General features: G+C 39.8%; 1 protein-coding gene across 1 annotated transcript in view; it reads left to right on the top strand.

The window, feature by feature from the left end:
• LOC126199400 (tubulin polyglutamylase ttll6-like) overlaps positions 1–25,716 on the top strand; it is a gene marked incomplete at its 5' end in the record, with an annotated part of 426,833 nt that overhangs the window by 358,851 nt on the left and 42,266 nt on the right. The window contains 2 exons of the mRNA XM_049936319.1: positions 15,741–15,812; positions 20,615–20,803. Coding sequence (XP_049792276.1) covers positions 15,741–15,812; positions 20,615–20,803 — 261 coding nt within the window. The remainder of the gene's footprint in view (positions 1–15,740; positions 15,813–20,614; positions 20,804–25,716) is intronic.

Genomic DNA, 25,716 nt, shown 5'->3' with positions numbered 1-25,716 from the left:
CTATGGTACAGGTCAATCCCCTTCTTGTTCCCCCTGTCCGCACAGTATAAGTCAGCCTTTCTTAGGTCTGCCTATCTGCCCTTTATATCCAATAAATGCTGGGTGCGCCCACCTTATCCTTCCTGAGTAGGACTCATGTTTCATTTCCCAAGTATACATCTTTATGTACTCTATAATTAAATATCCACTGGAAAATAAAATCTATTTCACACTTAACACTCACTTCCTAATACTTCACTTAATCCCCTAGGGTCCTCCACTACTATTCCACTATGCTTCCCATAGACACAACATTTATATACACTATTCAATATATCATGCCTTTACTTATGCTATACTTGTCCCACTATCCTTCAAATCATCAGAACAAATGTTCGACTGATAATTATCACAATTAGTTCCTCCCTGGCTTATACGCATTAATTCCTCCTTGGCTTATGCTCTCCTTAATTACTCACACTTCCTTCACATGTATCCCTGATGTAAAATTATCATAGGTTTATATATATGCGATATAGAATCATCATCGTTCTTTTCTTATACATACACGGTGGTCCATTGATTGAAACCGGGTGAAATATCTCACAAAATAAGCGTCAGACAAAAAAACTACAAAGAACGAAACTTGTCTAGCTTGAAGGGGGAAACCAGATGGCTATGGTTGGCCTGCTAGATGGCACTGCCATAGGTCAAACGGATATCAACAGCGTTTTTTTTAAATAGGAACCCCCTTTTTTTATTACATATTCGTGTAGTACGTAAAGAAATGTGAATGTTTTAGTTGGACCTCTTGTTTCGCTTTGTGATAGATGGCACTGTAATAGTCACAAACATACGGCTCACAATTTTAGACGAACAGTTGGTAACAGGTGGGTTTTTTTAAATTAAAATACAGAACATAGATATGTTTGAACATTTTATTTCAGTTGTTCCAATGTAATACATGTATCTTTGTGGACTTATCGTTTCTGAGAATGCATGCTGTTACAGTGTGATTACCTGTAAATACTACATTAATGCAATAAATGCTCAAAATGATGTCCGTCAACCTCAATGCATTTGGCAATACGTGTAACGACATTCCTCTCAACAGCGAGTAGTTCGCCTACCGTAATGTTCGCACATGCATTGACAATGACTGATGCATGTTGTCAGGCATTGTTGGTGGATCACGATAGCAAATATCCTTCAACTTTCGCCACAGAAAGAAATTTTACCGATTCAACTGCACATGAGCTATGTGCTGGACATCCATCATGTTGGAAGTACATTGCCATTCGGTCAAGCAGTGAAACATCTTGTAGTAACATCGGTAGAACATTATGTAGGAAATCAGCATACATTGCACCATTTAGATTGCCATCGATAAAATGGGGGCGAATTATCCTTCCTCCCATAACGCCGCAACATACATTAACAAGCCAAGGTCGCTGATGTTCCACTTGTCACTGCCATCATGGATTTTCTGTTTCCCAATAGTGCATATTATCGGTTTATATTACCGCTGTTGGTGAATGACGCTTCATCGCTAAATAGAACACGTGCAAAAAAATCTGTCATCGTCCTGTAAGTTCTCTTGTACCCAGTGGCAGAACTGTACATGATGTTCAAAGTCGTCACCATGCAATTCCTGGTACATAGAAATATGGTACGGGTGCAATCGATGTTGATGTAGCATTATCAACACCGACGTTTTTCAGATTCCCGATTCTCACGCAATTTGTCCGCTACTGATGTGCAGATTAGCCGTGACAGCAGCTAAAACACCTACTTGGGCATCATCATTTGTTGGACGTCATGGTTGATGTTTCACATGTGGCTGAACACTTCCTATTTCCTTAAATAACGTGACTATCTGGTGAACGGTCCGGACACTTGGATGATGTCATCCAGGATACCGAGCAGCATACATTCCACACGCCCATTGGGCATTTTGATCACAATAGCCATACATCAACACAATATCGACCTTTTCCACAACTGGTAAACGGTCCATTTTAACACAGGTAATATATCACGAAGCAAATACCTTCCGCACTGGCGGAATTTTACGTGATACCACGTACTTATACGTTTGATTACAGCACCATCTATCACAAAGCGAAAAAAGTGGTCCAACTAAAACATTCATATTTCTTTATGTACTACATGAATATGTAATAAAAACATGGGGGTTCCTATTTAAAAAATGCAGCTGATATCCATTTGACCCATGGCAGTGCCATCTAGCGGGCCAACCATAGCGCCATCTGGTTTCCCCCTTCAAGCTAGATGAGTTTCGTTCTTTGTAGTTTTTTCGTTTGATGCTTATTTCATGAGATATTTGGCCCGGTCACTATCAATGGACCACCCTGTATATATACACGATAGTTTCTTTCTCGTACCTAGGCAATGTAGAGCCATTATAGTGAATGACAGTGTGTGCATATTTCCCTAAAATGTCTCCATGTTACCATGTGTGTGATCTAGAACCATCACAGTAAACGACAGTGTGTGCATCCTTTCTCAATGTACACATTCCTTTCCCCCTACAACCCTTTACGGTCCTCTCCTTTTGATGTGCAAGATCATTGTTTGCGTAATTGTATTGTTTGTGTGTATTGCATAAGTGTGTTTGTGTAGCCTGATTCTTCAGCCTACTTATTAAAATAAGTTGAATTGATTGGAAACCATGGAAAATGAGGACTTCTGTGATAGAAGTACATGAATATGTAAAGAGGGAAAGGTACTAAAATAAGAAGTAAGAAAGGCAAAAGTAGAAATGGTTGCTAAGATCAAAGAAGAGAAAGAATATAGCCCCATACACAAGAAACCCTTCCCACCCCTCTTCCCCAGGATCCCTACCTCGCCAGTACTTGAGAGAAAGGCCAGAGGAAGTATGGTGTTAATCGTCTCCTACAGAATGGACATTCTCACCTTCACCCTTGAGGTTCCTGAAGAAAAATCTTAGCAACACCTATGGAATGGCAAATGGTGAAGAATCAGTCACACTTGAATGCGAGGGTCGTTCGGAAGGTGTGGTGTGTGTTCTGTGTTAGCCATGTTTGTACTTACACTACCGACCCCTCCAAAAACTAATATAAACCCTCCCCTATACATCACATCTCATAAAAGGTAGAAAAACATTCTGCATTACATACAAAATTGTGTATCACATTTTCTATTAATCTAATATTCTGTGCAGTTTATTAATCTGCATCCAGGTTTGCATAGACCAACTGGATAAGGGATTACTTTCAAAGAATAGCTTAGGCAAAAATAAGACCTAACTATAAGTGGATGGCAGGAGGGACTGGCTGGCTAGGCAAAAATAAGACCTAACTATACATGGAGAGCATCAGCTGCTGTCAGCAATACAATCAAGACCACTACTGACTAGAGCGGAGCATGAAGGCGACTTAAATACATATCAGGCGCGATCCTCTAACAACCGAGGGCGACTTCTTCCAAATACTTAGTGGACACACTCCTCCAGAGTCGGCTGCTGTCGACATTACAATCAAGACCACTGCTGACTAGAGCGGAGTGTGAAGATGACTTAGCAGGCACATAAGAAGTAGGGGGATAGTTTAAGAAGTTGGGGGAATTCGATGCAGGAAAATTTTATTGCAGAAGAAACATCGAAAACATCTAGGGATCCGACGGTCGTCACTCCACTCATTAGCACAGAATGTTAACATCCATGGGAGATACACAACTTTATATCCTTAACATTGTATTTTCCTTTTTCTGATCCTGTTATAGGATTTACTAAAAATAAGGCCTTGGGATGTACTACCGCTTGTACTCGGTAAGGTCCTTCATACTTCTGGAAAAATTTATGTGTCTCCTTCTTCAGGGCAGAGCTTTGAGGATGCTGTTTTATGAGAACTAGGTCATCGATCTTGTACTGAGGTTTGATAGCCTTCTCATTATGTCTACTTACTCGTTGTTGTGCTTTGTCAACTAGATTCTTTGAGACTATTTCCTGTTTAAGTTGGTAATCGTCAGTAGGTTGTTCAGGTCAAATGAAACATTCAATAAGATGTTCTGCTATAAAAGGTTTGCTTATTACTACTAAAGGTGTTAATCCAGTTGATAAATGTGGTAGTTCATTTAAAATAAGTTCAATGTCTTTGATCTTCATTGCCCATAATGTATATCTTTCATGTCAGAAGGTGCAGCATAATTTACCAATTTCTTTCATTACTTATTCACATGGATTTGACAATGGGTTATAGTTGGATATTAATACTTGACAAATATCCTCCCATGCTAGAAATTCTTTAAATTTGTTACTGACAAATTGTGGCCCATGGTCAGATAGAAATCGTTTTGGTTTGTCTACCTTGAGAAGGTATTGTTGCAGACAGTGTATCATGGTTGGTGTATTTGTTTTTCTTAATGGGCTACAGCTTAACATACTTCGACCAACACTCTATGAGTACAAAAATGTATGATACTCCTCCCTTTCCTTTTGAAAGTGCTCCAAAGAAATCCACTGCTGCAAGATCGTGTAATGTCTTAGGAGTGATTGGATACATTTTGTATTTAATATGAGTGTTACTCTCTTTCACCTTCTGACAGATTTCACAAGTCCTAATTAAAGATGCTACCTTATGTCCTAGTTTCTTAAAATAGTAGAACTTATTCATATGGGCAATACATTTTTTATCCCAAAATGTCCATATCCAGTATGAACATACCACACAATCTCATCCTCCATTAACTTCAGGATGCATAAACACCAACGTTGCGATGTTATACTGTCTCTCCAAAACAAATTATTCCCTATAACCTTCCATTTCTCTGCTTGATTAGGAAGTAAAGACTTTCTAATACACATAGCAAATATTTCTGTAAAGTAGTGATCATAATGGATGTTTTCGGTTATTCTTCGAGCCATTTCTTGTACCCTGTTATGTGGACATTCTATTGTCAAAAAGTTAATCACAAAAATTACACCAGGCCCTTCTGTACGTTTTAACTCTTTGTGGCCCACAGGTAACCTAGACAAAGTGCCAGGTACGATATTTTCAGAACCTTCTATATACTGTTTTTTAATGTCCATGAACCATGGACCTTGCCGTTGGTGGGGAGGCTTGCGTGCCTCAGCGATACAGATGGCCATACCGTAGGTGCAACCACAACGGAGGGGTATCTGTTGAGAGGCCAGACAAACATGTGGTTCCTGAAGAGGGGCAGCAGCCTTTTCAGTAGTTGCAAGGGCAACAGTCTGGATGATTGACTGATCTGGCCTTGTAACATTAACCAAAACGGCCTTGCTGTGCTGGTACTGCGAACGGCTGAAAGCAAGGGGAAACTACAGCCGTAATTTTTCCCGAGGACATGCAGCTCTACTGTATGATTAAATGATGATGGCGTCCTCTTGGATAAAATATTCCGGAGGTAAAATAGTCCCCCATTCGGATCTCCGGGCGGGGACTACTCAAGAGGACGTCGTTATCAGGAGAAAGAAAACCGGCGTTCTACGGATCGGAGTGTGGAATGTCAGATCACTTAATCGGGCAGGTAGGTTAGAAAATTTGAAAAGGGAAATGGATAGGTTAAAGTTAGATATAGTGGGAATTAGTGAAGTTCGGTGGCAGGAGGAACAAGACTTTTGGTCAGGTGATTACAGGGTTATAAATACAAAATCAAATAGGGGTAATGCAGGAGTAGGTTTAATAATGAATAAAAAAATAGGAGTGCGGGTTAGCTACTACAAACAGCATAGTGAACGCATTATTGTGGCCAAGATAGACACAAAGCCCATGCCTACTACAGTAGTACAAGTTTATATGCCAACTAGCTCTGCAGATGATGAAGAAATAGATGAAATGTATGACGAGATAAAAGAAATTATTCAGGTAGTGAAGGGAGACGAAAATTTAATAGTCATGGGTGACTGGAATTCGTCAGTAGGAAAAGGGAGAGAAGGAAACATAGTAGGTGAATATGGATTGGGGGGAAGCAATGAAAGAGGAAGCCGCCTTGTAGAATTTTGCACAGAGCATAACTTAATCATAGCTAACACTTGGTTCAAGAATCATGAAAGGAGGCTGTATACATGGAAGAAGCCTGGAGATACTGACAGGTTTCAGATAGATTATATAATGGTAAGACAGAGATTTAGGAACCAGGTTTTAAATTGTAAGACATTTCCTGGGGCAGATGTGGATTCTGACCACAATCTATTGGTTATGAACTGCAGATTGAAACTGAAGAAACTGCAAAAAGGTGGGAATTTAAGGAGATGGGACCTGGATAAACTGAAAGAACCAGAGGTTGTACAGAGTTTCAGGGAGAGCATAAGGGAACAATTGACAGGAATAGGGGAAAGAAATACAGTAGAAGAAGAATGGGTAGCTCTGAGGGATGAAGTGGTGAAGGCAGCAGACGATCAAGTAGGTAAAAAGATGAGGGCTAATAGAAATCCTTGGGTAACAGAAGAAATATTGAATTTAATTGATGAAAGGAGAAAATATAAAAATGCAGTAAATGAAGCAGGCAAAAAGGAATACAAACGTCTCAAAAATGAAATCGACAGGAAGTGCAAAATGGCTAAGCAGGGATGGCTAGAGGACAAATGTAAGGATGTAGAGTCCTGTCTCACTAGGGGTAAGATAGATACTGCCTACAGGAAAATTAAAGAGACCTTTGGAGAGAAGAGAACCACTTGTATGAATATCAAGAGCTCAGATGGCAACCCAGTTCTAAGCAAAGAAGGGAAGGCAGAAAGGTGGAAGGAGTATATAGAGGGTTTATACAAGGGCGATGTACTGGAGGACAATACTATGGAAATGGAAGAGGATGTAGATGAAGACGAAATGGGAGATAAGATACTGCGTGAAGAGTTTGACAGGCCACTGAAAGACCTGAGTCAAAACAAGGCCCCGGGAGTAGACAACATTCCATTAGAACTACTGATGGCCTCGGGAGAGCCAGTCATGACAAAACTCTACCATCTGGTGAGCATGATGTATGAGACAGGCGAAATACCCTCAGACTTCAAGAAGAATATAATAATTCCAATCCCAAAGAAAGCAGGTGTTGACAGATGTGAAAATTACCGAACTATCAGTTTAATAAGTCACAGCTGCAAAATACTAACGCGAATTCTTTACAGACGAGTGGAAAAACTGGTAGAAGCCGACCTCGGGGAAGATCAGTTTGGATTCCGTAGAAATGTTGGAACACGTGAGGCAATACTGACCTTACGACTTATCTTGGAACAAAGATTAAGAAAAGGCAAACCTACGTTTCTAGCATTTGTAGACTTAGAGAAAGCTTTTGACAGTGTTGACTGGAATACTCTCTTTCAAATTCTAAAGGTGGCAGGGGTAAAATACAGGGAGCGAAAGGCTATTTACAATTTGTACAGAAACCAGATGGCAGTTATAAGAGTCGAGGGGCATGAAAGGGAAGCAGTGGTTGGGAAGGGAGTGAGACAGGGTTGTAGCCTCTCCCCGATGTTATTCAATCTGTATATTGAGCAAGCAGTAAAGGAAACAAAAGAAAAATTCGGAGTAGGTATTAAAATTCATGGAGAAGAAGTAAAAACTTTGAGGTTCGCCGATGACATTGTAATTGTGTCAGAGACAGCAAAGGACTTGGAAGAGCAGTTGAACGGAATGGACAGTGTCTTGAAACGAGGATATAAGATGAACATCAACAAAAGCAAAACGAGGATAATGGAATGTAGTCAAATTAAGTCGGGTGATGCTGAGGGAATTAGATTAGGAAATGAGACACTTAAAGTAGTAAAGGAGTTTTGCTATTTAGGGAGTAAAATAACCGATGATGGTCGAAGTAGAGAGGATATAAAATGTAGACTGGCAATGGCAAGGAAAGCGTTTCTCAAGAAGAGAAATTTGTTAACATCGAGTATAGATTTAGGTGTCAGGAAGTCGTTTCTGAAAGTATTTGTATGGAGTGTAGCCATGTATGGAAGTGAGACATGGACGATAACTAGTTTGGATAAGAAGAGAATAGAAGCTTTCGAAATGTGGTGCTACAGAAGAATGCTGAAGATAAGGTGGGTAGATCACGTAACTAATGAGGAGGTGTTGGATAGGATTGGGGAGAAGAGAAGTTTGTGGCACAACTTGACAAGAAGAAGGGATCGGTTGGTAGGACATGTTTTGAGGCATCAAGGGATAACAAATTTAGCATTGGAGGGCAGCGTGGAGGGTAAAAATCGTAGAGGGAGACCAAGAGATGAATACACTAAGCAGATTCAGAAGGATGTAGGTTGCAGTAGGTACTGGGAGATGAAGAAGCTTGCACAGGATAGAGTAGCATGGAGAGCTGCATCAAACCAGTCTCAGGACTGAAGACCACAACAACAACAACAATGTCATATTCCTGTAGGAACAACATCCACCACATTAATCTACTATGTAATAACCAACTACTCATTAAAAAGGATAGAGCTTGGTGATCCACATATATGTGTATTTCTGACCCCCAACTAGTGTTTGGAATTTTGTATACCCCATACTATAGCTAATAGTTCTTTTTCTGTGGCTGTATAGTTTAATTCATGTTTGTTGAGACTCTGCTAGCAAAAGCTATAAATCTGTGATTTGTACTTTCCAGACCCCACTCTCCTTGGAAAAGTTCTGCTGCTATACCATAGTCGGATGCATCTGTTGAAATTTAGAATGGCTAGCCCATAACCTGATGGTGTAATATGGGTGATTCGACCAGTGCCGTTTTTATATTTTCGAACACTGGGTCATTCAACTCATGACTTCATATATATCATCTGTAGTACGCGGCCATTCCAATAAATCCCTTCAACTGTCTCATGTTTTTAGGGGGTGGACGCTCCTTAATGGCCTTTATATGTTCCGGATCTGGTTCTAATTCCTTGCTCTCCTACAATATGCCCTAAAAACTTAAGCTCTTGCCTCGCAAAGTGTGATTTAGACAATTTTACCATAAAAACTTTTTCTTTAAACCTATTCAGAGTTTTACTCAAGGTCAGGCAATGCTCCTCCCAGGTAGATGAGATTACTATTATATCATCTACATATATTATTAAATTCTTTAAGAATTCCTTTCCTATCGCCTCATCCAGTGCATGTATAAACACGGATACTGAGATATTTAGTCTGAATGGTAACACATTAAAATGATACGATTTCTCATCAAATAGAAACGCTGTATATTTCTTTGATTCTGGATGTAACCGAATTTGCCAATATCCAGCAGTGAGGTCCATCATGCTAAACTACTTTGCTTTCTCAAATTTGGACAATAATTCATCAATGTTAATGGATCTGTCTCATTCCATCTCTATATGCTTATTTAAAGTACGCACATCTAGTACTAACCACACACTTCCTGTAGCCTTTTTTACTACTACTAAGGTGTTATTCGTGATGCTAGAGCTACGTTCTATTATGTTATTGTCAATCATTTTGTCAATTGGTTCCTTAACTGCTTCTTTTAAACTTACTGGTATTGGATAAGGCTTACAGAAAAATGGAGTACTATCTTTGATTTTAAATCTACATACATAGTCACTAATACTACCCAGACAACCAGAAAATACCATTTCATATTCCAGTAGAATTTTAGATAAATCTAATTTTTGGTCATTGGTTAATATTGGAGATTTGTTTACTTTGTTTTGTATGTCAGCATGGTGTGATACGTGACTTACATTATTAATTGCTGGTGACAATCTTGCTGTAGCAGTTAATCTCAGACATCAACTCTCAGTTGTTTGTTTACCAATACAGCTGTCCGTCAACTTTACACAATATTTGTAGTCACCTTTTCCAAAATAAAGAAAATTCTGCTCAAAATTTAATATGATGTCAAATACTGATAGCCAGTCTAGGCCAAATAACACATCCCTATTGATATTTTCTACTACTAAAAGTGTCTGACAAAATGGGATATTCCCAATGTTGCAGTTCGCCTGGGTCTCATGTTTTACAGCTTTGCTCTTTGTTCCAGTAATACCAACTATGTTCACACCCATTACTGGTAATATCGGTAAGTGATATTTCATTCCTAATGTGTTAAAGAAAGAGCTAGAAATAAGTAACACTTCACTCCCGGAATCTATAAATATGTTAACTTCAAAATCCTCCACTTTTCCTGTCATTATTGGCTGTGGATTAATGGTAGTTAGGCTTGGTTCTTCCAGTAACAACCATTCTTTGGTTGGTATTTTATGCATGAAATTAACATACCTATTATAAACCAGGCCTCCAAATGTATTTTAATGACCTGGGCCCCGGCTCTGGATCCAGATCACTCTACATTTTCCTCATTATTGGTGATCACTGGTTGGTTACCAAATCGGGGTATTACGTTATCATTTTGTACTCTTACTACCGGGTACAATTTCTTGTCAAGTAACTGGATCTAAATTCGAAGGTGGATGCTTCTTCTGATAATCTTCATTACCCTTATTCCGGTTACACTGGTATAATATAGCTAAGTTGGCCTCATGTTTCTTAAAATTGCTACTACTGTTATTACTACCTCTTCTGAAATTCTGATTTTCATTTTGATGTATGTTCCCATTGTGGTCTTTGTTTAAGGCATCAAGTGCGTCTACAAAGGACAATAATTCTTCTACAGTTTTCCACCCGCTATGTAATATATCCTTCCTTATGCAAATGGGTAAATGTCTTATTAAAACTTGCACCATCCCTTCTTGCTCCATGGGCTTATCTAAGTACTGCACTCTCATTAAATACCAGTCGAAATACTTTTGCATCATACCCCACAAAGTGTTATAATACTCTGGGTCCCAAAAGTTGGATATTAGTTTTTCCTGGGCACTTGCTGACCAATACTTCTCCGTAAGCTTTTTCTGGAAGTCTGCCCTAGATGAAAAATTCTCTATGTTCACTCTGCCCCACTCTGAAGCTTCTCCTAAAATGTACCCCACTGCAAATTCAATCTTTTTTGAGTCTTCCCAAGTCTTGGGCAAGGCTTGATTGAACCTTTTCAAAAAATGAGTAGGATGTACTTCCCCATTCGGCTTAAACTTAGGGAACTGTCTAGATAACCCTGAATTTGGTCCCTATTGTAAATCTGTCATTACTTTAGTAGTTAATACTATGTTGGGAGAAGTCACTCTATTATCTATTTTGTTCTGCATGTTTGAATTCTTTCCACAGTTCTTCTACATTTCACTCGGTATTACTAAGTTCAGAAGATAAAATTGGAGACACGTTGTCAGAGGATACTCTCATGGCAACTTTTCTGTCTATCATCTCTTCTACTTGTTTCTCCAGACTGTTTATATTTATTGTGTGTGATGTTGTAATCTCTGCTTTACCGCATCAAATGTAACATTACATATACTTTGAAATGATCCTAATTTTTCACTGAATTCAGATTCTACATTATTACATTTATCTTCAATATCAAATTCTAGTTTTTTAGCTAAGTCCTGAAATTGGTTACTCTGGGTCTGACTAAAGTCAGTGAACAGTTGGTTTACATGGATGGTCAGGGAATTACTTAATTCATTCTTTAAATCTAATTGCAAACTCTCCACTTAATCATTTAAGGCACTGAACTTAGCATTTAAAATCTCACCCTGTGCTTCTAGTTTTTCACTTAAAGAAGCACTTAGTTCCTTTCTTATAGCAGCTGAATCTGTCTTCTGTTCATCTAATTTATCATTTAACTGCATATTTACCGAATCTAACTTAAGACTTAGTTCTTTCTTAAAGTAGCTGAATTTGCACTCTGTGCATCTAATTTTTCACTTAAAGTTGCAATTTCAGCATTTGCAGCTGCACTTTGGTCATCTAATCTAGCATTTAGGTGAGTATTCACTGAGTCTAATTTAAGACTTAGTGCTTTAATTAAATTTGCTACCTCAATCCAGTCTGGCATTTCTTTTGTCACTGTCATGGCCATGGCTGGTTCTGATGTTTCCCCAGTTTTTTGAGTATTATCCATATTTTTCTTATTTTTAGATCCATTTATAAAAAATTCACCTCTGAGTATAATAACTATACTAGCAGTCTATTATTGAACAGCGTCCTAAACTTCACACTCAATTAATTGTCTTTCACTCACCCAGCTTAGAATTTTAGGCTGCATCGGTGAGCAGGTGTGGAATTAGCACCGGTCAACAGCACAGGTGCCAGCAGCATCAAAGGTTGGTTTCAGCATTGGTGTTGGTGAACGGATTTGTAGTCAGCACCGGTGAGCAGCAGCTGGCGTCGTTGGCATAGGCTGCTGGTTACGGGGTCCATGCCCCCATGATATGAGTGAGGGCTGCTTACTCTCCACACTGGATCTTCGTTGTCGAATAGATCTCGTCGTAACTCTTCTTAGTTTAAACTGTTTGAGATTTTCTTTGTGTCCTTTCTTGTATAGTATTTATTAATTTTCACACCTTTTTGCCGTTTATGCAGAATCCAACTCTGCGAAACAATTTCCCTGTCTTGTTACCATTTGTTGCTATGGCAACTCACAACATCTTTTTATCTTGATTTCGTTTGAAAATTCCTCTTTCTTCGAGTCCTGGTCTCGTCGGTCACCACGTTCCAATGGTTTCTGACAATAGAACGTGTGGAGTAAATATACAAACTTTATGTTTTCACCAATTAATGATGTATTGGATTATGCAGAATAACATTCTCGCATGTCACATGTAAATATTTCTGTCTTCTCGTATTTCGAGCTTTTAACCACCAGCAATTCAAAAACAACCAAATAATTCATAGACGTCCCATGTGTCTTGCTTCGTTCAGAGATAAGACATGAAGTAAGTTAAAAGTCTATAGTCAAAAGGTCTTTTTCTTTTTTTTTTTTCAACAATCACATTCACTAACACAGCAAAGAATAGCATTTAATTACTCCGTGTCCTCTCACACTGTATCTGTGGCTCTTGTGGCAAACACTTGTCGGCGTCGTTCGACTGCCCTGCTTATCGTCTTCTCATTACAAACTTACAACCTGCACACAGAAACCAGTGGCCCAGTAGATATGTTTCTGCTCTCTTACTTACTTTTAAAATGTTGGGTGTTCAAGGTGGTGGAAGGCCGATTGTCTCTAGAATTTACACCGAAATTCTCTAGTCACTACAAAACGTGGTATGAATTTTGCCCTGAAACAATGCATCTCAAGTTTTTCACTCAAAATTTGATGGCATGATGCTATGCTGATGTCCACCTTCTCAGCAACTTCCCAAACAGTTAAACAATGTTTTCTGCAAATCACAGCATGAACACTATCCACATGGCTATCATCTGTTGATGTGGAAAGATGTGCAGACTTGGACTCATCACAGACCAACATTCTGCCCTGTTGAAAATGTTTAATCCACTCATACCAATACATGAGACTCATACAGTCTTCCCTGTATGCTTGGCTAAGCATTTGAAATATCTCTGTGAAAGTTTTGCCAGGTTTGTAGCAGAATTACTCCACACACATTGTTCTTCAAGCTCCTTCATTGCACTAATCCAATAAGCAGGTTTTACACGCGCTTACTTCAGTTGTTGTGGTTCACTTGCTAATTGTTTGAGCAACATGAGGGAAACCTGCTGCTAGATGTGCTCTGGAGCTGCAGTGCACTCTCTCTTCTGGTTGGTGTGCTATTTCAAAAGTTCAGTTTCTTTTTGAATCCACCTCATAAGCCTGACAGTGTATTGAATAATACAGAAATAAATTAAAATGTACATTAAATGTGTTCTGTCTCAGAAACCATTCAGAATAATGCCAATATGAAGTTTTTTGCTTCAAATGATTGTACCTGTCTTTATCGCCAAATATTGCCTATTCCTCATGGGACACCCTACATAAAGACCTGTGCTTCATTTAACATATATTGTGCACTAGTCTTTTTCTTTAAAAATGTCTTTACGGTGAATGTGTACTATGGAAGGTCCCTCCAATGATAAACTGTTCTACTAGAGACATATCTATCTAGTGTATGGTCAACTATCCTTCGGCCACAGTTCTACATTTTCTCTACAGCCCTAAATGTTATAGGGTCCTCCCTGAGATATTACAATATGACCTAGTGACATATGATGCACAATAAAATCACAGGGTCACTTTTTTGAAACCCCATCATTTTCTCCCATTGTGACACAGAAGTTCAAAATTTGGCGCGAAGGTGCCTACATAACCTTGATCTAAAATAGTTCAGAAGTGTGGGATCCTATGATTTCACACTTGAGATCAGTGACAACGTGAATAACAAGGCATTGACATGTGCTAAAAAGACTAGAGCTTAGTAGTTTGTGTGAAGTTACTGGGGGTTAATTAAGTAAAATTTGCACCATATTCCACCCAACACCACCATGGACGTGTCATACCATCTGATCCCTTCTCTTGTTGACCAAGTGATAGTGATCAGAACCAGGATGCCCAGCTTTGAAATCATGTAGTTTTCTTATGCGAGCTGAGGGAAACATTTTGGACACACCACTGCTCATATTGACATGGAAGGCATCTGGAGGTGTCATAAAGGGCATGAATGAAATCACCCATTCCCTTAGGGTGTTCATTTTCACACAATTTTCAGTCAAAAATAACAGTTTGCAGTGCAATGTGCAAAGGACATTGTTCTTGACAACTTTTGGCACTGCTCATACCCTCCCACTCTTTGGAGTAAAGGAGTGTAGCTTGGCCACAATTTTTGCTCTGAAACACTACAGGGACTGTTCAGAACCATATGATGAAATCTGAATGTGAAACAAAACAGAAAAGGGTGTTTATGCATTTTCATACCTCCATGTTGGCACACATGTGAATAAAAAAATTGCAAAGGGTTCCTGTAAAAAAGCACAGTTTGGCAACACTCACAATGCCACCCTCATGTCCCTAATGGTCACCTTAAAAATGTCTCTGTACAGCCATATGCATTCAACATTCCTAGATGATGATGAGGTAGGCAACCTTTTGGCACCTCTCAGGTATCTGGCATGTAGCCAGCAGGTACTGGAGCCACAGGTTAGTGCCATTCAGCTGAGGGGTCTCGAAAGGGTTGCTTGTGCCACTGGGAATGAGTGTGTCTGTCCAGAGACATGTTTAAATGCCAAACAAAGCTACATGGGCGTCACCAAGGGTGTTGCCAAACTAGCAGCCTTATGGGACACTTTGCCATTTTTTTTGTATGCACACCAATGTCACACCCTCCCATACACCTGCTAAAGGACGTCATGAAAAAGGCAGGGTGAAGAAAGCATAAACACCATTTTTTACATCAGATAATGTTCAGATTTTGTCAAATGGCTTGTAGTGGTTCCACCATGTATACGTAACAATGGGCATACAGTTAATGAAAATCCATCTGTAAAATTCCTGTGCAGTAACGTGGGTAATAAAATGAGGTGCTAGTTGATAAATTTATTAAACCTAGTCCTCCCTGCCATGTACTTATAAATCTTTTTCATTGAGTTGATCTGCACATCAGCTAGTTAACATACTTTTACAAAATATTATCTGATGACATAATCTTCCGGGACATGTACTTTCACTCATTTGTGTGGCTATGACACCGTAGCAAAATATGACACAGTTATTCTACAAAAGGGTTAGAGGTAATGGCAGATATGCAGTTTATCTAAAATTTGCATGCAGTGAGCACTACTGTCAACCAACAAATGTAAGAATAGAAATACAGATACTTTGCACTGACCTTTTATATGTTCTACTTACAAATATCCTTTATGTTTATAAGTTATCATATATTGTGTGTACATTCCATTTCAGAAGTTGTATGATAATTTTACAATCCAATAATTTAATTTCTGTTTCAGCTGAAGATGATACTTTTCTGTCTGGATCCCTTTTCCACATATCAGATGCTATAAATGTGCATCCTTTGGCAGGTATAGCATTCCTTTTATTTTAATGCTGCTAAGAAAGCAATAAGATTTGTTGGTTTCATTATAATCTACAGAATTTTGTTTCATTAGAGCAGAAGTGTAAAGTATTTAATGAGTAGTAACAAACACTCTCCACGTATTAGAAATATTGAGCAGCGGACAGATACAACCACAAAAAGTTCAAAAAATGTGCTGAAGTTCAAAAGCAGAGCTCTTTTGTGACTCCTAATTGATTTGTATACATATTGTAGATTATTGAACTATTCCTGTACTTTATGTACATTCTTCTCACAGTTGTGTAACTTTATTTCACCTCACTTTAAAGATTCTGTTGGGTCCACAAATGTGAATTAATAGTTTCATAATGCGCATATCTAAATTATTGATACTGGTACAAAAGACACTTCAAAACTTTGTAATAAAACTATAGCACAAATAGACATCATAATGCAGTTCTGTTACAGAAAAAGTTACTAAAAGTAAAGTGGTTCTGTCAAATAATCAGTTCATCATCTTTCAGTCCATCTACCAAATAATACAATAATATGTAAAGCATAGATCACCATTCACCGTATTTTTATTGAGGAGGCATTGAGTCTCTCTCTCTCTCTCTCTCTCTCTCTCTCTCTCTCACACACACACACACACACACACACACACACACAAGCACGACCACTGTCTCCAAACGCTAAGACCCAACTCTGCATCTGACGTAAGCAGCAATCTAGCTGAGGTGGAGAGAGGGGGCAAGGAGGAGGTATGGGCTGGAGAAGGGGAGGGATAACAGGGAATTTCAAGTTTCAGTGTAGAATCGGAGATAATCAAAACCCTGATGCAGAATGTGATTCAGCTATTCCACTTCTGCATGGTACTAAGTACCAAGAGGAGTGCTCCTTTGTGCCCAGACTGTGGGTCTGTGGGGATGGTAGGTGTCTGGTGAGACAAGGCACAGGAGATCTATCTCTGGACACTGTTGGGAGGATAATTACACCCTGTGAAGGCCTCAATGAGACCCTTGGCATATTTGGAGCTTGTCACTACATATGTGGCAATTGTGGGTAACCAGGCTGTATGGAATGGACTTCTTGCTGTAGAATGGATGGCAGTTGTTGAAGTGGAGGAAAGATGGTTAGTAGTTTTGATGTGGACAGAGGTAGTGATGTAGGTGTCTGGCAGCTTGAATCACCATCTCCAGACTTTGGCCAAGAGACAGCTGGACCACTCACTTGCTGAACATGCCATCCAACATGGATGTGCTTCACTTTAGTGACTGCTCACAACCTGTGCCATCTGAATGCTTTCCATCAATACCAGCTTTACCCAGTTGCACATATTGGAACTCTTCCTGCAATATATACCCTTTGGTCTTGTAACCAACTCGGCATCAGCCTTCTCTAATCCCTGTCCTCCACCTGCCTTTCCCCGTCCCTGCTCCCATTCCAGTACACACATGCCTTCCACTTCACTGCCAGTATAACTGCAGCCCCACCCTACCTCCTCCTTGTACTTACACATCCCGAACCCATCCCAGACCACAGCTTTCTGATACTGCACTTAGCAGTCCTCTCCTATCCTTACCATCTCCCTGCTGCACTCTCTCCACCAGCAGCATTAGCATTTTCTCCCACCCTTACACTGCTATCCCTCCCTTTCTTTCCCCATGCCTTCTCCTTACCCCACTATGCACGCCAGCTAGATTGCAGCTCACATCAGACACAGTCGCAGTTGGGCATGGAGACAATGCCCAAGTGTGTGTGAGTTGGAGTAATTGTTGTTTGAATGTGTGAAAGTTCTGCTTCTGAAGAAGGGATTTGTCTGAAAGTTGAAAAATTTCTAGTACCTTTTCTTTGTGCCTGTCTGCTACTTTACACCTCCTTTGTTGATGAGTAGCAATCTGTCCTTTCCATATTATTGTTTTTCATCCTTGACTTTCTGCTGAGTGATAGAATTTCTGTTAGAGCATGACCTGTCACCTTATTTTTAAACAGTCTGGCTTGATAGTGTATTATCAATTTTTATTCCCATATACTGTGGAGTTTGTGCATACAATTTCAGTTTGGGTGGGAAACATAAAATTACCTTTCATATCTTGTGTTGTAAGTGTGGCTAAGATGATTTTCTTCAGATAACATTAGTTTGCCATGTAGAATAATTATAATTACTTAAAATATAGGGAGGGACTGTTAAGATATGCAATTTAACCAATACTGTGTCTAACAATATTCTTATGCAGTTTTTGTGAATATCCTCAGAACGTTATATCATACTAATGACAGATTAAAAATCTTTATTATAAGGTGTTTCTCATGTACTGATCTTGGTATCAATGTAAAATAGCTTAATTTATCAATCAACATGTGTACTGCAGCTTAAATTCTCATACAAATTTAATCCTAGGTATTTGTCCATGTCATCCTCTTCCATAAGTTGATTTCTGCTACTGATTTTAACCTCCTGGCATTTCAAATGTTTAGTTTTGAATTTTTGTGATGTTCAGTTTCCACTCACTAACTGGAGTCAGCTATCTAGGATATTCCGGGAGTTCACAGTAGTGTTCGGAATATTTTCTGTATCATCATTTTCAGTTAATGCAGGTAAATCATCTGCAAACAGAACTGATGGAGATAAATCTCTTAGATTTGTACACTGATTTTTCTTTACAATTTGTTTCATTGTTAAGCAGAATCTCTTCTTTAGTATTTTACCCTTCTCTGTAATGAAACTGATCTTCATTCGGTATCTCTCTGATTTTTCTTCTTGTGTTTGAGTGTATTATTCTGGCAGTTTATAAGCATTGCATATCAGACTGATCAATCAGTGGTTTTCACTTTTATCTCCTCTTACCTTCTACAATGATAATGCTATTTGGAGATCTAGTGATAAGTGATTTATTTCATTAGTTTTTTATACCAGCTTAGTAATCTCCATAGGAGGAGTATCTACTTCCTGTTGATGAGGTCATTAGAGATGGAGCACAACATCAGACTGGACATATCCAGAATGGAAATAAGCAGTGTTCTTCACAAAATTATGTCCAAGAAAAGAAAGGACCCTGTTGTAGATGGTTGGTTGGGGATTTGAACCTTATCCTCAAAAATGCAAGACCAGTTTCTCAACCATTGTGCCAACTCACTTGGTTATTATATTTTAAGGTGTGTCATCAACTCCTATTGACTTTTTTTTTAGGTCAGATGTTACAGTGCTCCATCAAACTCTGAATTCATTACTTGAATGCCTATTTCTCATACTTCTCCTGCTCCACCTCTCTTACCCTTTAAGGCAGTTCTTCCATTCATACAGGTCTGAGATGTACTCCTCTTCATACATGTTCTTTCAAACAGTTGAAATCCAGGTTGAAATATCAACTTAATGAAGAGGATAAATTCCCAATCACTGTAAGGAAGACACACTGAGTTGTGGACAGATACAACGACAAGACTGTTATACATTGAGCTTTCTTTAGAAAGGAAGACATACACATTCACACAAGCAAGCACATCTCTCGCACAAATGACCATTATCTCCAACAGCTCCAGCCAGAATGCAAAGGTGTCATATCAAACAGGAGCAGAAATCGGGAGGGGGGTGAAGAAGGGGAAGGAATAGAAGGGTGTGGGGAAGGGGAGAGGAGTCAGCACAAACTGACGGAGTATGCAGGGTCTTGATCAGGGCTGGGCAAATACTGTTTTGTGAGCGCGAACACTTGCAGATGCCCTCAAGGCCTGCCTGCAGCTCTCCCTCACTCTGCCAACCAGCAGTACCCCCACCACACCTAGCCACGCATGTTATTGCATGGCACGGAGCCACTTGGTCTGTTTACTTCCTGTCTTTTCTACTGTCTGTGCAGACATTGTGTTCAGTGTTCATGATAAAACAGAACTAGTGGTTGGAAAATGGCTGAGGAGGAGTTAAAAATCATTGAAACGAAAGTCCTTTGAACCTGTACTCATTAATCCACAGTGGGAAGAAGAGTACATTTTATTGGAACACAAAGTGGAGCTCAGTGTTTGATTTGCAATGCAGCATTGTCTTCACAGAAGAAGTACAATGTGAAGCAACATCATCAACTGCTTCACGAGAAGGATATAGTCAATTTGAATAATCAAGAAAGAAAAGCCAAACTTACCAAACTGAAGCAGAAAAAGAAGAAAGACATACGTATACATGTAGATAATTATGACATTGATTCACATTATTACTGTTATGAATAATATGTAATGTGCATTTTCCATCACTTTTACCTTCTCCTGTATGTATTTACAGGATGAAAACCTCATCATCTACAATGATGCAGCGATGACAGTAAACTATCGTGTAGCTCTTAAAATAGTTAAAACAGCATGGGCCTTCGGCAATGGAGAATTTGTGAAAGACTGTTTTGTTGCTGCAGCAACAATTTTGGGCCCAGCAAGTCTTTTCTGTTTTTGAAACCGTTACTCTTTCACTGAGGACGGTTTGCAGGGGCATTGAAGAAATGACACACGATGTTGAAGCTCAATTGAGAAATGGGATCAAAAATTTGGTTTTCTTTTCATTAGCATTGGATGAAAGCACTGATTATGTTACGACACCAGACTTATGACCAGTCATTGTAGGAGCCCCATCTGTTGCAATCAATGAAAGTTTTTCCCAACATAGCTCGTATTTCTCTATTATATGTTCTATGCAAGAAAAAATATCATCGGCCATTGTTGTGTAATGCATTGGCACTAAGCATGAAACCCCCTCGGACATATTTGTGTTCCACCTGCACTACGTACATTAGTTTGTCTATACTCAGCGGTGTGCACAAAGTGCTTTCACAGCAGCACAGTTGCCCTCCATGCAGTGTGCATACCCAAGCAGCCAGTCACATCGCACAGCTGTGCTACCCACACTACGTGCCCTCACAGCTGCTCAGCGTTGCCCTCGCGGCTCACGTTGCTCGTGGGCAACCACGTGGGCAGCTCTTGTGCCCACCCCTGGGCCAAATGGTGGCCAGACAAAGCTGCCAGGTGCAGTGTCAGTAGGCTGGGGAAGGAGAGGATCAAAAAGACTGGTGGTTGCATTGACAGAAAACAGACCACAATGAGTGTTAGGGGATGTGAATTGGGAGGAGGTGACATGACAGAAGTGGTGGAAACTCTGGGGTGGAGGGTGTGTTGACAGAAGGTTACTACAGTTTGAGGCTGGAATGAATCTGGAAGCGGAGAATGTGCTGTAAAGATAACTCCCATCTGTGAAGTTCACAAAAGCTGGTGGGAGGATACAGATGACCCGAGTTGTGAAGGCCAATGAAATCAAGCATGCTATGTTCAGCTGCATGTTGTGCCACAGGATGGTCCAATTTGCTCTTGGTCACAGTTTGGTGATGGCCATTCATCCTATTGGACAACTGGTTGGTTGTCATATCAATAAAAAAAGCTGTGCAATGATTGAAGTGGAGCTGTTATGTGACATGGCTGCTATCACAGGTGGCCCACCCTCTGATTGAGTAGTATAAGCTTGTGACAGGACTGGAATAGGTAGTGCTGGGTGGATGGATTGAGCGGGTCTTGCACCTGCATACGCCACAGTGATTTGATTGCTGTGGCAAGGAGTTGGGATTAGTAGTGGCAATGGTATTGACTAGGGTGTTATGGAGGGTTTGTGGGTGATGGAACACTACTTTAGGAGTTATGGAAAGCATCCTGGGTAGAATCTCTCTCATTTGAGGGCATCATAATAGTTACTCAAAGATCTGACAAAGGATGTGGTTCAGTTTCTGCTGCCTGGGGTGTTATTGGGTGATGAAGGGGGCATTCTTTTGTAACTGGCTCTTGGGGGTGTTGGGAAGATAGGGGGGGGGGGGAGGGGGGGTGGAGATATGATATGAGAAATGTGTTTGCGGGTTAGGTCTCAGAGCTAGTGTAGGCCTGTGAAGGCCTTTGTGAGACTTTCAGCAAGGGAGTTATTGTCAATGTAAATATGATGTCTATGGGTGGCCAGGCTTTATAGAATGGATTTTTTTGTGTGAAAGGGATGGCAGCCACTGAAACATAGGTACTATTGGTGGTGGATCGAATACGGACAGAGGTGTGGATGAACCCATCAGAGAGGAGGAGGTCAACGTCCAGGAAGGTGGCACACTAGGTTGAGGAGGACCAGGTGAAGCAGATGGGAGAAAAAGTAGTGAGGTTGTGAAGGAATGAGGATAGAGTGTTTTGGCACTGAGACTAGATTATGAAGATATCATCAGTGAACCTTAACCAGACCAGGAGTTTGTGGTTGTGGGAGGCTATGAAGGTTTCCTCTAGATGGCCCATAAACTTGTTGGCATGGGAGGGTGCCATGTGGATACCCATGGCTGTGCTGGGGATGTGTTTGTATACCTTCATTTCAGAGAAGTATTTGTGCAATAGGATAAAATTAGCAAGATGTATTAGGAACGAGGTGGTGGGTTGGGAGTCTGAAGGACACTGGGAGAGTTCGTGTTCACTAGCAGCAAGACCATGGGTATGAGGGATGTTGGTGTACATGGAAGTGGTGGCAGCAGTGATGATTAGGGATCCAGGAGTTATGGGGTGGGGATGGTGGAGAGTTGGTGAAGAAAGTGGTGGTTGGTATCCTTGATGTATCTTCCATACCAAAAAATTTATCCCATACAACCTGGCCACCTGGGGCCAGATTATTTGCAGTGAAACAAACTTTCTTGGCCAGTATGCTAATGATCTCACAAAGGCCCTTGCAGACAGGCACTAGCCATGAGACATAGTCCGCAAATGGATTTATTGTGCCATATGCACACAAACCCCCAATTCTCCCCCCACTCCTAAGAGCCATTTATAATTGAGCACCCCCTTTGACACCCCCCGTACCATCCTGGACTAGAGCAACTGAACCACATCCTTCATCAGGGCTTTGATTATATATCATTGTGCACTGAAATGAGGGACATCCTACCCAAGATCCTTCCCACCCCTCCTGAAACATTGTTCCTTTGCCCCCAACCTTCACACAATCCTAGTTTATTCCTAAGCCACTCCCAATCCCAAATCCTTGCCACAGGGATCAAATCCCTGTGGAAGACCCAGGTGCAAGACCTGCTCAATCTGCCCACTCAGCACTTCTTATTTCAGTTCTGTCAAAGGCTTATCGTACCCTATCAGAGGCCAAGCCACCTGTGAAAGCAGCCATGTCATATACCAGCTCTGCTACAGTCATTGCACAGCTTTTTATATTGGTATAATTACCAACCATTTGTCCACTAGGATGAATGGCCACTGCCAAACTGTGGCCAAGAGCAGGGTTGATCACCCTGTGGCACAACATGCAGCAGGCCATAACATGCTTGCTCGATTTCAATGGCTGTTTCACAATCCAGGCCACCTGTATCCTCCCTCCAACACCAACTTTTCTGATCTATGCAGATGTGAGTTATCCTTGCAACACAGTCTCATCCTGTGGTAACATGCTGTCCCTACAACCTCCAACCAAGAGTTTCCACCCCCTGTCCATAACATCCTCCCAATTCATGTTCCCTGACCCTCATTGTGCTCTACTCTCTGCGAATGTATTCTCCACCCCCCCCCCCCCCCCAGCCCGGCCTTTTCTCACTCTTCTTTTTCCCTCACTATTCCTCACCCCTTCCTCCTCCATAGCCTCTCAATGCTGCATTTTGTAGGCTTGTCCAGCCACAATCTAGCTGCTGCATGCTCTGCCAGGCATAGCTGACTGCTATACTCCACCCATACCCTGCTACCCCTACCCCTGGACTGCTGCTTTCATTCAATGTTATACCATTGCATTGTGATGAGTCCAGCCAGAGATAGCAGTCATGTGTGCATGAGATGTGGTTACTTGTGTGAATATATGTGTATGTGTGTGTTTTCATTTCTGAAGAAGGCTTTGGCAGAAAACTCATTGTATAGCAGTCCTTTTCTTGTGCCTGTCTGTAACTCAGCATGTCATCTTTACAGTGAGCAGCAATCTATCCTTTCAATAATATTATCTGTTCTTTCATGTACACTCAAATGAGGTTCCCTGCTTGCTTCTCTGCTCCTTTTCTAAGGTTACAGTAAATGTTTCTATATGTTATATAGATTTTTACTACATTTATATATTTATATCTTTTTCAGTATAATATATCCCCCCCTTGATTCTGATGTAGCCTGTTTATATGTCTTGTAAATTCCATTCCGAAGCAACATGTACTTCTGGCTTCCTATCTCTCTCTGATATTCATCTTTTGTTGCTAAACTAAATTATATATTTTATAATTACTATTAAAAACAGTCTTGATCACGATTTATTTAACAAGGTGACTGGTTTTGACCACTACTGTGGTCATCTTCAGACCATTGAGTAGGAACCTCTTTCTGTTGGAAAGGTTCCTACTCAATGGTCTGAAGATGACCACAGTAGTGGTCGAAACCGGTCACCTTGTTAAATAAATCATGATCAAGACTGTTTTTAATAGTAATTATTTATAAGACATTGATCACTGCTGTTCCCATAATGCATTCAAAAGTAATTTATATATTTTATATCTAAAAACAATTATGATGTAACTTACCACTTCCTGCTCCACTCTCCCCAAAACCTCAAAATTCTAATTGACACAATCTGAAACCACCGTTTGGTAAGTTACATCATCTTTGTGTTTAGATATATTTTTCCCACGTGGAATGTTTCCCTCTATTATATTTGAATTATATATTTTGTTATTCATGGCTTCTGTGCCTCTGCCATAATAGTACCTATGGTGTCCTGTGCTGCCTTAACTACTTCCTTCTGTATTACATTCCACTTACCTTCTGTTGAATTGTACTTGATGTTTGTCCTAAGTCATTGGCAACTAAATTATACAATTTGTTATTCATTGCTTCTGCGCCTCTGCCGTAATAGTACCTATGGTGTCCTGTGCTGCCTTAACTACTTCCTTCTCTGTTATGTTCCATTTACCTTCTGTGGAATTGTACTTGATGTTTCTCCTAAGTCATTGGCCACTGCCTCATATAGTTTTCATTTTGTCTTGTGTTGCCCTAAACTTCCTGTATTCGACTCCATTCTACACAGCTATTCAGCTATTCATCACTATAGATCATCTGTGTCTATATTCATGCCAGAATATGCTTTGCAGTCCATTATTTCACTGATAAAACTTAGCCTGACCATGATTTTAGGGATTTTTTATTCACCTCAACCATATGAATCCTGTTACAAAACTCTAGCGTCTTACTATTTTACTATTTATAATGATATCGACATCTGTTACATAATACACTGATGCTATGATTATAACACTGTAATCATGTGACAAGTAATCTTGGCTTGTATTTTCATTTATTCTTATTAATGTCCAACAAATCCAATTTCAACCCATCAATCTTTTTCAGGTTTTACAGTTCCCTTACAACAGGCAAACTTTCAGACATTTCATACTCTGATCTATAGATTGTTAGCTTTATTTCTCCTTCTCTTGGTCATCCTACCGTAGATCTATTTCATTGTTGTTAGCCAGTAAGTCCAGTAATTTGTGTAACCAATCACAGCTCTTAATGTTCCATTAGTTTTATGTTATTTTTATGCTTTTACAAACAGGAATGAACACTCAGTTTAAAAAAAATTGAATTTTAGAATGAAGCGGAATGAGCATTTTATGCAGTTTTTGAATGACTTTGATTGTGTATGTCATAAAGATCACTGGAAAAGTTCATATGATTTAATGATAAGAATGTGCTGTTTGCTTTGTTAGATCACTCAACTACATAGAACAAAAATGTTTTGATACTAGAAGCAAATGAATGTGTAATACTAAGTCCAAAATAGGGGGCACTAACTATAGTGTTAATTAATATTAAATTATTATTATTATTATTATTATATTTATTCTTTCACAATTACAGTCAATTATCTTGATAGTTAAAATAGACTTTACAGCACATAC

The sequence above is a fragment of the Schistocerca nitens genome, chromosome 8 (genome assembly GCF_023898315.1).
Source record: "Schistocerca nitens isolate TAMUIC-IGC-003100 chromosome 8, iqSchNite1.1, whole genome shotgun sequence".
In the NCBI taxonomy this organism is placed as follows: domain Eukaryota; kingdom Metazoa; phylum Arthropoda; class Insecta; order Orthoptera; family Acrididae; genus Schistocerca; species Schistocerca nitens.
The sequence above is the reverse complement of the archived record's forward strand: the minus strand, read 5'-3'. Positions and strand labels throughout refer to the sequence as shown.